At 35.8% G+C, this 13,325-nt stretch overlaps 2 protein-coding genes and 2 non-coding genes across 5 annotated transcripts; 2 read left to right on the forward strand and 2 right to left on the reverse strand.

Annotated features, from left to right (window-relative positions):
- Nucleotides 1-2,683, reverse strand: LOC107897356 (uncharacterized). 2 transcript variants are annotated; one of them, XM_016822793.2, is made up of 3 exons: nucleotides 2,518-2,683; nucleotides 472-2,387; nucleotides 1-364 (listed from the first exon to the last, which is right to left on the reverse strand). In XM_016822793.2, the coding sequence occupies exons 1-3, from the start codon at nucleotides 2,582-2,584 to the stop codon at nucleotides 269-271; spliced, it is 2,079 nt and encodes a 692-aa protein (XP_016678282.1). In that variant the 5' UTR covers nucleotides 2,585-2,683; the 3' UTR covers nucleotides 1-268. The 2 variants fall into 2 exon arrangements, with proteins under 2 accessions (XP_016678282.1, XP_040935670.1); XM_041079736.1 differs by having other exon boundaries at nucleotides 472-2,404; nucleotides 2,518-2,654.
- Nucleotides 2,684-3,606: 923 nt separating this feature from the next.
- TRNAI-AAU (transfer RNA isoleucine (anticodon AAU)) lies at nucleotides 3,607-3,680 on the reverse strand. Its single transcript has one exon. It is a non-coding gene; the product is annotated as a tRNA-Ile (tRNA).
- Nucleotides 3,681-6,794: 3,114 nt separating this feature from the next.
- On the forward strand, nucleotides 6,795-6,868 carry TRNAI-AAU (transfer RNA isoleucine (anticodon AAU)). Its single transcript has one exon. It is a non-coding gene; the product is annotated as a tRNA-Ile (tRNA).
- Nucleotides 6,869-8,568: 1,700 nt separating this feature from the next.
- LOC107897355 (hexokinase-2) lies at nucleotides 8,569-11,911 on the forward strand. Its single transcript, XM_016822792.2, has 9 exons — nucleotides 8,569-9,007; nucleotides 9,370-9,520; nucleotides 9,609-9,791; nucleotides 9,921-9,995; nucleotides 10,106-10,261; nucleotides 10,389-10,487; nucleotides 10,582-10,712; nucleotides 11,153-11,234; nucleotides 11,339-11,911. The coding sequence occupies exons 1-9, from the start codon at nucleotides 8,736-8,738 to the stop codon at nucleotides 11,681-11,683; spliced, it is 1,494 nt and encodes a 497-aa protein (XP_016678281.1). The 5' UTR covers nucleotides 8,569-8,735; the 3' UTR covers nucleotides 11,684-11,911.
- Nucleotides 11,912-13,325: the final 1,414 nt, after the last annotated feature.

Here is a 13,325-nt window from a genome sequence, read left to right on the forward strand (position 1 = left end):
TTATAATGAAAATCTGGTTTTCATGAACCTATCACATTGCACATCCGCCAAAAGATTAAAGATTATAAAGGTGATAAACTGATAGTTAACATAAAATTGGAAGTGACCAACAATTTGTCAGCCTTATAATGATCATTTCCTACAAGATTAGAGTAGAACAATTTCTAATTCTACCTACGTTACATTACTTTTCTGGAACATGAAACAGCAGAGATGCTGTTTCTGATAATGCCCAAAATTATTCAAATTATACTCTTCACTCTCGCCTTCATGGGGATACAATGTCTGCACGATTTTGGATTCTGGCTGATCGCCTCAGTGGAGTTGTCACCTCCTTATTCCTCCCTTCTCCCTTCGCTCCTGCCTGTTGCATACAACAAACGAACACAATTGTTATAAAATGAATCTGAAACATGCAAAACAGTCTCATCAAAGATGACAATGCTAAATTTAGTTGAATGAAAAACATACCGAGTCAATACTTCCCAACTCTTTCCCTAAATGTTTCTTCTTGGCGGTGGATCTTTCAGATGAAGTGGAGTTCACAGCAGACATCTCTGAGAAACATTGTTGATGATCCTTGTTCCCCAACTCCTTCTCTGAAGAATAAGAATGGCTGCTGCTCATTTCTTCATTCATTCTGCTGCTTATAGCAGAACTCTTAAGTGATCTACTTATTGCGCCGACCTCGAATTCAGCCAGCAACTCAACTGAAGGTGCTCCACTCTCCACCGCCGAGGTAATCAAAGGCATGGTGTTAGGAATGGCAAGCTCTTTTGGCTCCTCTCTTTCAACTGGAAGTGGCAAACTTGGTTTTTCCTTCACTGCCGGTTGGGTTGATTGCTTATCCACCAAAGATGATTGCTTTGAGGCCGCAGTTCCCTTTCGCCTAATGTTGGATCCCAATGCAAAGGATGCAACAATGGCAGAAATTGTTAAAACCCCAAACGCAACTTTGAGAAATACTTCAGTCCCCATGCGCTGGTTGAGCCCTTTCAGTGGATTCACTTCCTGAAGATTTAGAGCAAGGGATTCGCTCCACTTCTCCAGCATACTGACTGCATTCCTGAATCGCATAACTTGGGTTTGAACGATGTCAGTATCACTGGTTTCCTTTGGAACCTCCCTTATCTCCTCTGAAGAATCTGTTCCTTCAGACAACAGACTTGCTTGATGATCACCCTGTAAGAATCCAACCTCTTCAGCAGTTTGCTGCCCCTGCTGCTCAATATCCCTTGCCATCTCATCAAAAACTTCTCCTGTTTCCACCAATTCCTCTTCAATAACATCATGTGTTTCACCATCTTCCTTTACATCTTCAATCTTCTCCCCAGTTTCATCTATCTCCTGCAATTCAATATTCTCAGCAAGTTCCTCAGAAGCTTCTTCCATCATAATCAATTCTTCTTCACATGCCTTTTTGTTTTCTTCTTCAACCAACTCTTCAGCTTCAACAATTCTATCCTTTAGCTCCAAGCCAACATTAACAATGTGTCCCATGCTAGCATTTTCTGTCATCTCTTCCTCAATTGCCTCATCCGCAATAGCTTGGGTAAAGCTCAGTAAACCCAAATGCTCCTGTTTTCCATCCAAGAACTTGTATCCAATCTCAAAACCCTCACCTACTCCAAAGGAGATATTATGAAAACCAAGTATTGGGGCCTCAAAAGCTGGTGCAGAGACGGAGGAATTCATGGAGGAAATATATGATGTACTTAGTAATAACACAACCGACAAAAGGAAATATTTCAACACTCCTCTCAAACTCCATGCTACTTCCTCCTCTGCCTCTTCTTCGCATTCAGTGTCAGATTCTTCATCTTCTTGCTCCAAAAGACTCTCATATTTGTCACCTATTTCTTCATCTTCTTGTGAAGGAGAAGAGGCCAGAGAAGAATTGTCACTAGATACAGTATCAGCTTCATCATCTCCTTCTTTTCCCTCCATTTCAAGGCGTAAAAAGATCTCCTTTCGCTTGCTAGGATTATACCTAAGGAATTGAGGCCTTGGGGAAAGGTAATTGTTTAATGGGTCATAAGGACCTGGTGAGGGTGTCCCATCTCTGGAATTGTAAGATAAGGGTGTGTTGTGAGAGAAAGGGTCTTTAGAAGCGACTTTGGGATCAAGATTTGGGGAATTCTTCTGGCAAGCTTTGGAAATGATCTTTGGGGAGCGCTTAGAATCAAGACAAGGGGATTTGGAGAAATGGGTATTGTAGGAGTTGGATCCTAGAGATTCATTTCTTTCAGCTAAGACTTTCTTTCTTGGGAAACTGACCTTTGAAGCTGCACAAATGGTGGGTGACATGAAAGTCTTCCCAGCTTGCTTCTTCTGTGTTTGCAGATTCAAATCCATTTGCTGATTGCTTCTATCATTCTCATCCGAACCTATTAAAAATCCCAAACTAAACAAATCAAAACAAATACGAATTCAAAGACTATAACTTAATGTTCTTTGCTTGGGGGGGGGGGGCAACAAACAAAACAAACAGGTAAAGAGTCAGAGAGAGAAGTTTACCATTGGGAGAAGCATATGATTTGATAGGAGGAGACGAGAAAGAGACTTTTCTCTCAGAACCTTTCATCTTTTTTTGCTTTTGATTGGAACTGAATTTTTTGGAGTTGTTTTGCTGGTGAATGCGGAGGCAGATCAGGAAGAAAGAACGTACAAAAATGAAATCTGGTGACCGTTGGGAGAGATGTATTTGAAAATTTAAAGTGCACTGTATTTTTGAACCGTTGGATAAGCTAGCCGTTGTCTAACGGTAGAATGGAGATCCGCATTTTAGTCACCTATTTTAGAACAAATAAAAAAAAAATCTTCGCGAAATTATTAATTATTAAATATTAACGGGGCTTGGGCAGAGAGGTCTACGTAACAATTATGAGTTGGGCCGGGCTGGGTTAAAATTAGTTTAACCATAATTTTAACACATTTAATACATGTTTAAATTTGATTCAATACAAAATATTAGTTTAAAATTTTATAAAGGATCATTTGGACATGTAAATAATTAATTTAAACTCATTTTCTTATTTATACTATTTTTAATTTTTTGAAAAAAATTATATTACTTTTATTTTAGTATTTAATAGTATTATATATTATAGTGTATTTCCTCTATAACAATTCAATTTTTCTATCAAAATTTTGAATGCTAGAGAAAATTAATTGTTATACACCTATAATAATATTTGAGATTTAAATATTTTTAAATTTTCAAATAAAAAGACTATAATATATCAATAATATTAATTAATAAAATCTAAATTTAGAAACGTAATTCTAGTTATCAAATATTACTTTCATCTAATAAATATGATAGATGTTATAGGGATATAAAATTTAAACATTTTAGGAAAATAATACCTCAATAAACTTTATTCGAGTAAGGTATATATTTTTATTATATCCCAATATCCTTTAATTTTTTAACTACTCATAATACATAATTTATACCTAAATAAGCTTTCAAAATAAAAATGAAATTATTTAGTCGAAGAAAACAAAATTGTGTTTATACTAAAGCCCAAATGAGTTAAGAAGAGCTGCAAAACTCACAAGCCCAGAAGCGAAAGAATATGTGGAAAAAACATATGAAAATTATGGCCCATGCAGGTTTCGAACCTGCGACCTTCTCGTTATTAGCACGACGCTCTAACCAACTGAGCTAATAGGCCATGTTTTTTAAAATACGAATTTATTATACTAGTACTATAAATGATCTGGATTTATCTTTAACGTTTCACCAATTATTTACTTGTTTTAATTTTGAAAATGTAAAACAAATCTTAAATAAGTGAAATTACACTTAGAGTAGTGACCTTTCACATGAATTTCATTTATTATTTAATATGACAATATATTTGAAATCTGTAAAAATATAATTTTAAATTTAAATGATTATATAAATATTTCAAATTTAAAATTATGTTAGCATAAAAATATTCATAAATTAAATATATCTATAAATAATACATTAATTTTTAAATTCAACTAACACAGTCTAGTTAAACCATCTGATGAGTCCCTGTACTATAGGCTTAAGAACTAGTAAGAACAAACGATCCCTAGTAACACCTCATTTATCTCCTAGATGGACATGCATTATTCCAACCGGGGCTTCAGCAAATTCTTTCAGAATAAACTCTTCCATGGTGGCCATGCGCGTCATGAAGTCCGCTTCGTGATTGGCTTCTCGAAAAACATGGTATTAATTGGTCCTCCCATTCCTTCTTGCACAATTGAATAATGCTGCGTACCAAATGAGTATTAGCGCCCTCTCCATTTGTGTTCTTGATCATATGAATAGCCAGAGAACTATCAGTTTCAAGCAAGATCTTCCTGTATCTCGCCAAGTAATCATCAAACCATCGTGAATCGCCCATAGCTCAGCTCTAATCGCAGAGTAGCCACCAATTCGCCGACAGTATCCCCGGATCCAACCACCCTCGTCATTGCTGAGGAGACCAGCTGTATTAGAGTGTTTACAGCCACCAAAAGAAGCCTCACCAACATTGATCTTTATCCAGTTTTGCGGCGGTGCCATCCATCCGATTTGTTGCCATTCCTTCTGCCTTGAATGGCCAGTAACCGATTGTCCAGACGCAAAATATTCAGCCCAAGTTAGACTTCTGTAAAACAAAGCCAATGTCGAGCTACTTTTACTCTGAATAATAAACGTGCTTCTGTCCTTCCAATTATTCCAACAAACCATAGCAAATAAAACATTCCACCCAATACTAGAATTCAAATTAGAACCATTATACTGGAGGTTATCTACGATCCATTCCACAAGGTCAAGATTAAAGAACCTGTTCCTAAGGGTAGCAGGAATAATTTGAAGCCAAGCAAACTTTGCTGTCGGACATTCGTGCACTGCATGTATAATAACTTCCTGAATATTACCACAACGCATACACGATGGATGAGCATTAAGTCCTCTTCGACATATTTCCACGTTAGTTAAGATCCTGCCTCAAGTGAGTAACCATGAGAAATTCATGATGCGTTGAGTGTATTTTATCCTCCAAATCAGTAACCAAATAGGAACGGTGTCATTCCAGTTATGGCCTTTAAGAACTTCACAAGCACTTGAAACGGTAACTTGACCATTGCTGGTCCCTTTCCAAATCATTTGATCACACCCAATACCCTCATTTGGTGGCAAAATACTAGCTATCCGGTTAAGAATAATATGGTTCAAACAGTGGGATACCGCTTGCCAATCCCATTCCCCCAAATCCGTCACCAACTCACAAACACGAGCATCCATATTAAGACTGTCCGAATTCAGAACATGATAACAAAGGGGTCCAATATCAGGAACCCAGTTATCAGTCCAAAAACGAACCATTCGGGCATCACAAACCAACCATAAAACATTAGCTCGCACAATATCCCAAACTTTGCAATTGAGCGCCAGTAAAACGAACACCATGAGCGATGTATGCTTTGCGGACAACTCTCGCTTATCGTATTTTTGGCTTTCAGAATTTGGACTCACAATGTATCCTATTTAGTGATCAATTGCATACCAAGCTTTATAAAAAAAAAGCCATATTTTGCTCATTTAGTCTACGGTTACCAAGTCCCTTATTCCGGCATGGTTGACAAACATCATTCCAGTTCACCAGCGCTAATTTCTTCTTATCCAATCTTGACCCGCAAATGAAGCTTCTTGCAAGCTTTTCAATTTGCTTCCAAATAGTAATGGGAACTATGCTTACTTGCATAAAATAGTTTGGGATGGCTAATAGGACTGACTTCACCAACGTAGTTCTTGCCGCCATAGAATGGAAGCGGGCATCCCACCATTCAAGCAGCTTCTGACATTATCAACCAAGAAACTATAAGTACTTGTAGTTATCCGTTTGAGAAAAAGCGGTAGACCTAAATATCGCCCAAGGTCATTTACTTGCTTAAAGCTGCGAATCTCTTTCACAGAATTCTGAATGGAAATACTCGTTGAGACGAAAAATAAAGTTGAGTTTTCTGCTTGTTGATTTTATGACCCGAGAAATAGGTAAACTGGTCACGGGAAGCCATAATAGAACTAGCCTGAGAGATATCTGCTTCAGAAAACAGAACTAAGTCGTCTGTGAAAAAAAGGAGAGATAAACTAGGCCCATCCTTGGACAACTTAATAGGTTTCCAAAAACCCTCGGCAATCGCTTTATTGATCCTATGAGCAAGTCTTTCCATCCCCAAAATGAAAAAACATGGCGACAAGGGGTCACTCTGACGAACACCTCTCGAAGGAACAATTTCATCCATAGGACCATTCAATAGAATCTGCATAGTACAAGTAGAAACAGAGCGCATGATTAGAGTAATTAAGTGACAAGGAAAACCTGCATCCCGAAGAGTGTCATTTAAGAAATCCCAACGAACTCTGTCGAAAACTTTTTCAAGGTGGATCTTAATGGTCATCCATCCTTGTCGCCCTTTCCAGATTCTCATTGAATGAATGATCTCCTGAACAATCATAATATTATTTGTGATTGAGCGACCTGTGACAAAGCTCACCTGACTCTGCCCAACCAAAATTGGCATTATGCCCTTTTGCCGATTCACAATTGTTTTTTTACATATAATGTATGTATTTGATTATCAAAAAATAACTAATAAATGAAATTAAAAATTTGTGAAAGGATACTGGTCTAAGTATAATTTCACTTAATTGCGCACAAGATTTATTTAACGTTTTTAAATTTTCAAAATTATAACAATGGATGAACAAAAACCCATATTATTTAGAAACTAATACAATAAAATCGCACGCCCAACAAAAAGGCCTATTAGCTCAGTTGGTTAGAGCGTCGTGCTAATAACGCGAAGGTCGCAGGTTCGAAACCTGCATGGGCCATTTCTATATATTTTTCCCATTCGCTTTTGTAGCTCTTCTTAACTCATTTTATTATTCATTTATTAGACTAAGATTTTGCAGCTCTTTTTATTTTCAAAATAAATCCTTATACTTTTATTGAATCCAAGTTGTTAGTCTTTTATTATTCTTTAAGATGGAATTCTTTTTATCATTTGCAAAGCTTATGCAGGAATAAATTATTTTTTATGAGTTATCCTAGTAAAAATTTAAAAAGTTATTGGGATATTATAAAAATATAAATTTTACTTAAATAAAGTTATGAAGTTTTTCTTTTATCATAAAGTGTGTAAAAAGACATGGTAACAAGTGTGCTTCACATTTTAAGGTTTTTTGGAAGTTATCTTAGTAGACAAATAAGTTAATCTTCCATAAAAGATACGAACAACTGTTAATCTTAACGGATGATGGTTTTTTGGAAGTTATCTTAGTAGAGTCTCTTACTTGTCTCTCTTCTTAGAGTTGAAGGGTTTTTTATATGTTGACCTAAGCTTGAGATGGTTCTGCCTTTATGATGATCTTTGTTTAGGCTCAAACATAAACCCTGTTTAAGGTGTAACTTAAATTTGATCTAAATATAACGATATTTTTATTATTTTTTTAAATATTGAAATGAATTGTTCCCTGGCATGAGGCTAGGTTTATGCTTGAGCTTGGATTAAAATAAAAAAAAAATTAAGCTCAACTTAGCCTATGAATACCTATACTCACAAGACATTTCAACATGCGGGTGGAAACCTCAAATATAAAACACAAATGTGTGTTTAAAAATAATATACAATAAATAATAAAATATATGGCTTGAAACTAATTAATAATAACACATGAAATATCTACGACGTTAAAATTAAAAAAATAAATAAAATTATTTATCATTGTGTTGTCCTAAATCTTGAGTCGGTGTCGATTTAACTTTTGATACCAACTCAATCAAATATATTATTAATATATACAATTGATGGAAGTAATAAAGTGTGCATAATAAAATTAAAATATATAAAACTATCAAAATAAAACTTTAGTTTAGTAGTGTATTAAAGCATTTACTAATGCAATTTGTTTGGGCTTAATTCTCATCCTATGCATATTCTTATTACTTTTTTAGTAAAATACCTTTTAATAATATAATTTATTTTATTTATGGAAGGGTATTTTCATAATTTTCCTAATCGAATTGGTGATCCAATTAAGTATGACACCAACTCAATCAGGAGTTTAAGTAATATTATAGATTTATACATTCTAATAGACGTGGTGTCATGAGTTAGATAAGTATCAATTTAATTGAAGAAAAAAAATATTAAAAGAAATAAATTTAGATAACAAATTTGGACGTATCAAAATTGTGTTGATTGTCTTGCTACTTATTAACGGGCATTAAATTGTGAATACTTTAGGTATCAAAATAAATAATTTTAAAATTAATGGTATAATATAGAACATTTGGCCAAATTACAGGTATTATTTATGATATAATCCCATTGAATATTATAGATTAAAAATATAAAATATAACACGAAGTAGGCCCACCGAATCTAACATCTGACTAAGCAAATGAACTCTTTATCTTGTTCTTTACACACACGTGTAGTCATGACATTCTGTAAAAGGGTTTATTTTCTCCTTAAAATATAAGAGAATTAGTCAAAGAATTGTTTTCTATCAATGAACGGACTTTTGTTTGTTATTGAAGTTCAAAGAATGAAGTGGAGGTCACCAACGCACCATTGCTCGGATTGTAAACCAATATAGATTCAATGACCATTCACTGATTTGAATCGGAAAACACCCAGAATTCCCATTTAAATTTTCCAAGATCTTCTCTTTTTCCTTTTTTTGGGGTGGAAAAATGGGGAAGGTTGCAGTTAGGGTGGCGGTGGTATGTGGGGTAGCGGTAGCAGTGACAGCAGCGGTGGTGGTTCATTGTAAAATGAAGAAGTCAGGGAAGTGGGAGAAGGCAATGGAGATAGTGAAAGAGTTCGAAGAGAAATGCGCGACCCCGATTTCGAAACTGAGACAAGTTGCTGATGCCATGCTTGTAGAGATGCATGCGGGCCTTGCCTCTGAAGGTGGCAGCAAACTCAAAATGCTCATCAGCTATGTTGGCAATTTACCTACTGGGTATTTCAATTTCTTTTACTTCGTTTATAAACATCAGTGGTTATGTATTTACTGCTGTTGATTGGATTTAAATATAGGGTGTTTTCTCACTTGTGTCTAACTTAACATGCATAAAATATCAATGTTCGTTCATATATTGCTTCTATAAATGTGTGTGTTTATATACATACGCCTGAGTATTTTGCATCAGCCAAGCTAAGTCTTAGATGGAATTTTGTCGAATCAGTTAATATGAGGTTGTCTGTGTTTTGAGATTGTAGGACCAAATTCATGTTGGAGTCTCTACATAGATGCACATCTAGAAATTTATATTTCATCTGAGATTGTAAATATTTTTTATATGTTTTCTTTTCCTAAATAAGGAATGAAAAGGGATTGTTTTATGCATTGGACCTCGGTGGAACTAACTTCCGTGTGTTACGATTACATTTGGGAGGGAAGGGCCGTGGTATCGTCAGTAAACAGTTTGAGGAGGTGTCAATTCCTCGGAGTTTGATGACAGGGACTTCAGATGTAAGTGCTTCTGTTTTTTGATAGATGAAGGGAAACTGGTTGAGGCATATGGAGGTCTCTAATGTATGATAGGTGATCTTGGTTTCAGGCATTGTTTGACTTTATTGTAGCAGAACTAGCAAAATTTGTAGCTCAAGAAGGCATGGATTTTGAACTACGTCCCGGTAGGCAGAGGGAACTTGGTTTTACTTTCTCATTTCCCGTGTTGCAATCATCCATTTCTTCTGGAACACTTGTTAGGTGGACAAAAGGCTTCTCTATAGAAGAAACAGTCGGTGCTAATTGCTCATTCGCTCTTTTCATAATTATTATGCATCAGTGTTTCTCAAATTTTAAGGAATGTACAATTTTTTGTCATTGACTTATATTTCTTTACTGTTATTGGGTGCTGAATTGACAGGTCGGCCGAGATGTGGTAGCAGAATTGACGAAAGCCATGGAAAAACAAGGCCTTAACATGCGTGTTTCAGCTTTTGTAGGTTCATGTTGTGGACCTTTACATGCTTGAGTTTCAGCATCTTGCTTTTTCTTAATTGTTAGTTTCCTCCCAATTCCCATGCCTTACTGCAACCGTTTTGAAACCAGGTCAATGATCCTGTTGGGACACTAGCTGGAGGTCGTTTCACCAACAACGATGTTGTTGCTGCTGTGATCCTCGGTACTGGATCAAATGCCGCATATGTTGAACGTGCCCATGCGATACCAAAATGGCATGGTCTACCGCTCAAATCAGGAGAGATGGTTAGCTGATCTTTTTAATTTCTCTTGTTAACTTTGTATAGCTTCGAGATCGTTTCTTTCTTTCTTGATGTCACAATTTAAATATTTATTCAGGTTAACTAAAGTTTCTGTTGGTATTTTTGTGAAGGTCATTAATACGGAGTGGGGTAACTTTAAGTCGTCGCATCTTCCACTAACAGAGTACGATCATGAACTTGATGCTGAGACTTTACACCCTGGTGAGCAGGTAAGTTCATAATTTCATACTCTTCTGATTCCTTTAGCTTTTGCTTTCTCTATAACAGAATTTGTTCATCTTATATTCCTTTGATTTGCTATAGATTTATGAGAAGGTAACATCTGGTATGTACTTGGGAGAAATAGTCCGTAAAGTCTTGCGTAGGATGGCTGAGGAAGCCGCTTTTTTTGGTGACACAGTTCCACCGAAACTTAAAGTGCCGTTTATATTGGGGTAATTTCTTCTGGCTTTTTATGGATCTTTTCTTTTCTTTCAAACTCCGGGTACTCCTTTTGTTTGATTCTGGTTATTGTTCATCAGCTGTACTCTAATTTTTATAAATTGGTTAACATTTTCCCTGCAATAGCTTGGTGCACATGCTATTCATTTCCATGTTCGAAATAAGAAAACCGGTATCTGACATTTTTTTTTCCCTTGCAATGAAATATCTCATAGGACCTCCAATCTCCACAGCCTCTCATCCCTAGTGGCTCATCTGATTTCAGTTTTCGCTATTTTAAGAAAAACGAAGAGTCCAAGTAACATAGCTAATAATTTTGTTTTACTTGAAAATTTTATCAGATATTATTGCCTTCTCTATAATGAAAGTTACAATTTCCTATAGTGTTCAAGATCTGCAAAATAGAATATTTTTGAGCTTTGTTAACTTGCAGAACACCTATCATATCTGCCATGCATCAGGACACTTCCCCTGACCTCAAAGTGGTAGCCAATCGCTTGAAAGACATTCTTGAGGTTATTTCAGATTATTGATCACCAAAACTTGGTTCTTTCAGATTCTTGATCATCAAAACTTTTGTTATGTATTTTACTGCCTGTTTATATCATCACAATTGCAGATATCAAATACCTCCCTGAAGATGAGAAAAGTAATTGTTGAGCTTTGCAACATTGTAGCAACGCGCGGGGCACGTCTTTCGGCTGCCGGGATACTAAGTATTCTGAAGAAAATGGGAAGAGATACAATGAGGGAAGGGGAGAAACAAAGGACGGTGATAGCAATGGACGGCGGACTATATGAACACTATACGGAATACCGTAATTGCTTGGAGAACACCCTAAATGAATTGGTCGGAAAAGAGGTGTCCGAAACCGTTGTACTCGAGCTTGCAAATGATGGTTCTGGCATTGGAGCTGCTATTCTTGCTGCTTGTCATTCAAAGTATCTGGAAACGGATGAATAAAAACTGGTTCTGCACTGTTTTTTCCAAGTTATTTTGTGAGAAATTATTGGCATTCACTATTTGTGTTTCCTTCTTGTGGTCTAAAAGTGGCTAGTGCTGCTTCATGAAAATAATTCCTAATCCTTATTGTTTGTCAGGCATTCAGTTCACAGATAAGTTCAAATTTGATTTCTTTTGATGTATTTTTTTTTTAGTTTTTTACATATATATGTTTTTTTGCCGGTTTAACGAGTTCTTAGTCAATTCAATTATTTCTCAATTGAATGATATATATCAGATAAATTCAATCCATCTGAAAATTGCGAATTTTAATATAATTGAGATGATTGTATTTAGCTAAAATTGGAGGGCTGTAAATTCAATCATGAATCAAAGATGCATTTATTGAGTTGAGAGGTGTGACCCGGTTGAGAGAATTTTATTATAGGTTAGCATATTTCTTGGACATGGGTGAAATTTATGTGAAAATATTCATGTTATAAAATGATTGTATGTACTTTAAGTGGAGGAGACTTTTGTGAGAGAAAATGACACCGCTGTGTCATGTAGTTGGGGCATGTTGGCAGAAAATGACAGTGGTCCGTCCGACAAATATAGATTAAGAAGCAACCTTTGAATCATATCATTTTGAAACATTCAAACATAAAAATTTGGAAAATAAAGAAAATATTGTCAACACTTTTATTCTTTGGTTTGGGTGTCTTAGTAGGAGTTAATATTTTCATATTCTCAGCATAAGATTTTGTTAATTCACAAGTAATATTGAAAATTTAGCACTCAAGTCTAATTTAAAAATCTTATAATATTCCACAAGGTTGAGGCAAGGCAGATTATTTCACTTAATCCCAAAACACAACCTCAAAATAAAGAAATAGCCCATGCTTTTCTAAAACTGTAGTTCAATTTTGAAATATTTACCAATTAAAATAAACACATGCCCAATCAAATCTAATAAAAATTTGGTTATGGTAACAGGTAGTCTGCCAGAACAGTAAACACGAAAAAGTTTACCAGGAAAGAAAACATGGGGTAATTCGCCGAGACAGTAAACACGGGGTAGTTCGCCGAAACAATAAACACAGGAGGTGAATCATGACGGTAATCACGAGAAATTTTGCAAACTAGGAAAAAGGGTTAAAAGTAAAGTGGAAGTATGAGGCGAAATAGTTAGCCAGCGAGCTGAAGCCGAAGGAATCCGCCAATGAATGGGAAGCATATGAAATTGGAAAAAGACAACTAAAATAGTAGTTGTAGAAACTAGTAGAGCATATGGGTGGTAACCCAGCAAGAAATAGTCACGGGAGATGACGTACCAGTAATGCTTGATGCACAGGCAAATGAATTAAGGTTTATCTGAGGATCACAAAAAAAGGATCCATCACCAAGAGCCTCCAGGGGCTACTCAAGGAACCCCGTATGCTAGTGGTTGATCGAAAGCACGTCGGTTAGTCCATAAGGAAAAGAGGGGTTAGTCGAATCCATTGACAAAGAGGGATACCTTGGGTGATAGATATGTCTATAAACACTATTCCTCTTCAAAGGGAAAATTATTGAGAAATTACCAAGCCAACAATTTATCTCGCAAGCTATGGTAAGATAAGGAGTCCGTCACGGACTGAATAGATTTGAAATGATCACTAAG

The sequence above is a fragment of the Gossypium hirsutum genome, chromosome A10 (genome assembly GCF_007990345.1).
Source record: "Gossypium hirsutum isolate 1008001.06 chromosome A10, Gossypium_hirsutum_v2.1, whole genome shotgun sequence".
Classification (NCBI taxonomy): domain Eukaryota; kingdom Viridiplantae; phylum Streptophyta; class Magnoliopsida; order Malvales; family Malvaceae; genus Gossypium; species Gossypium hirsutum.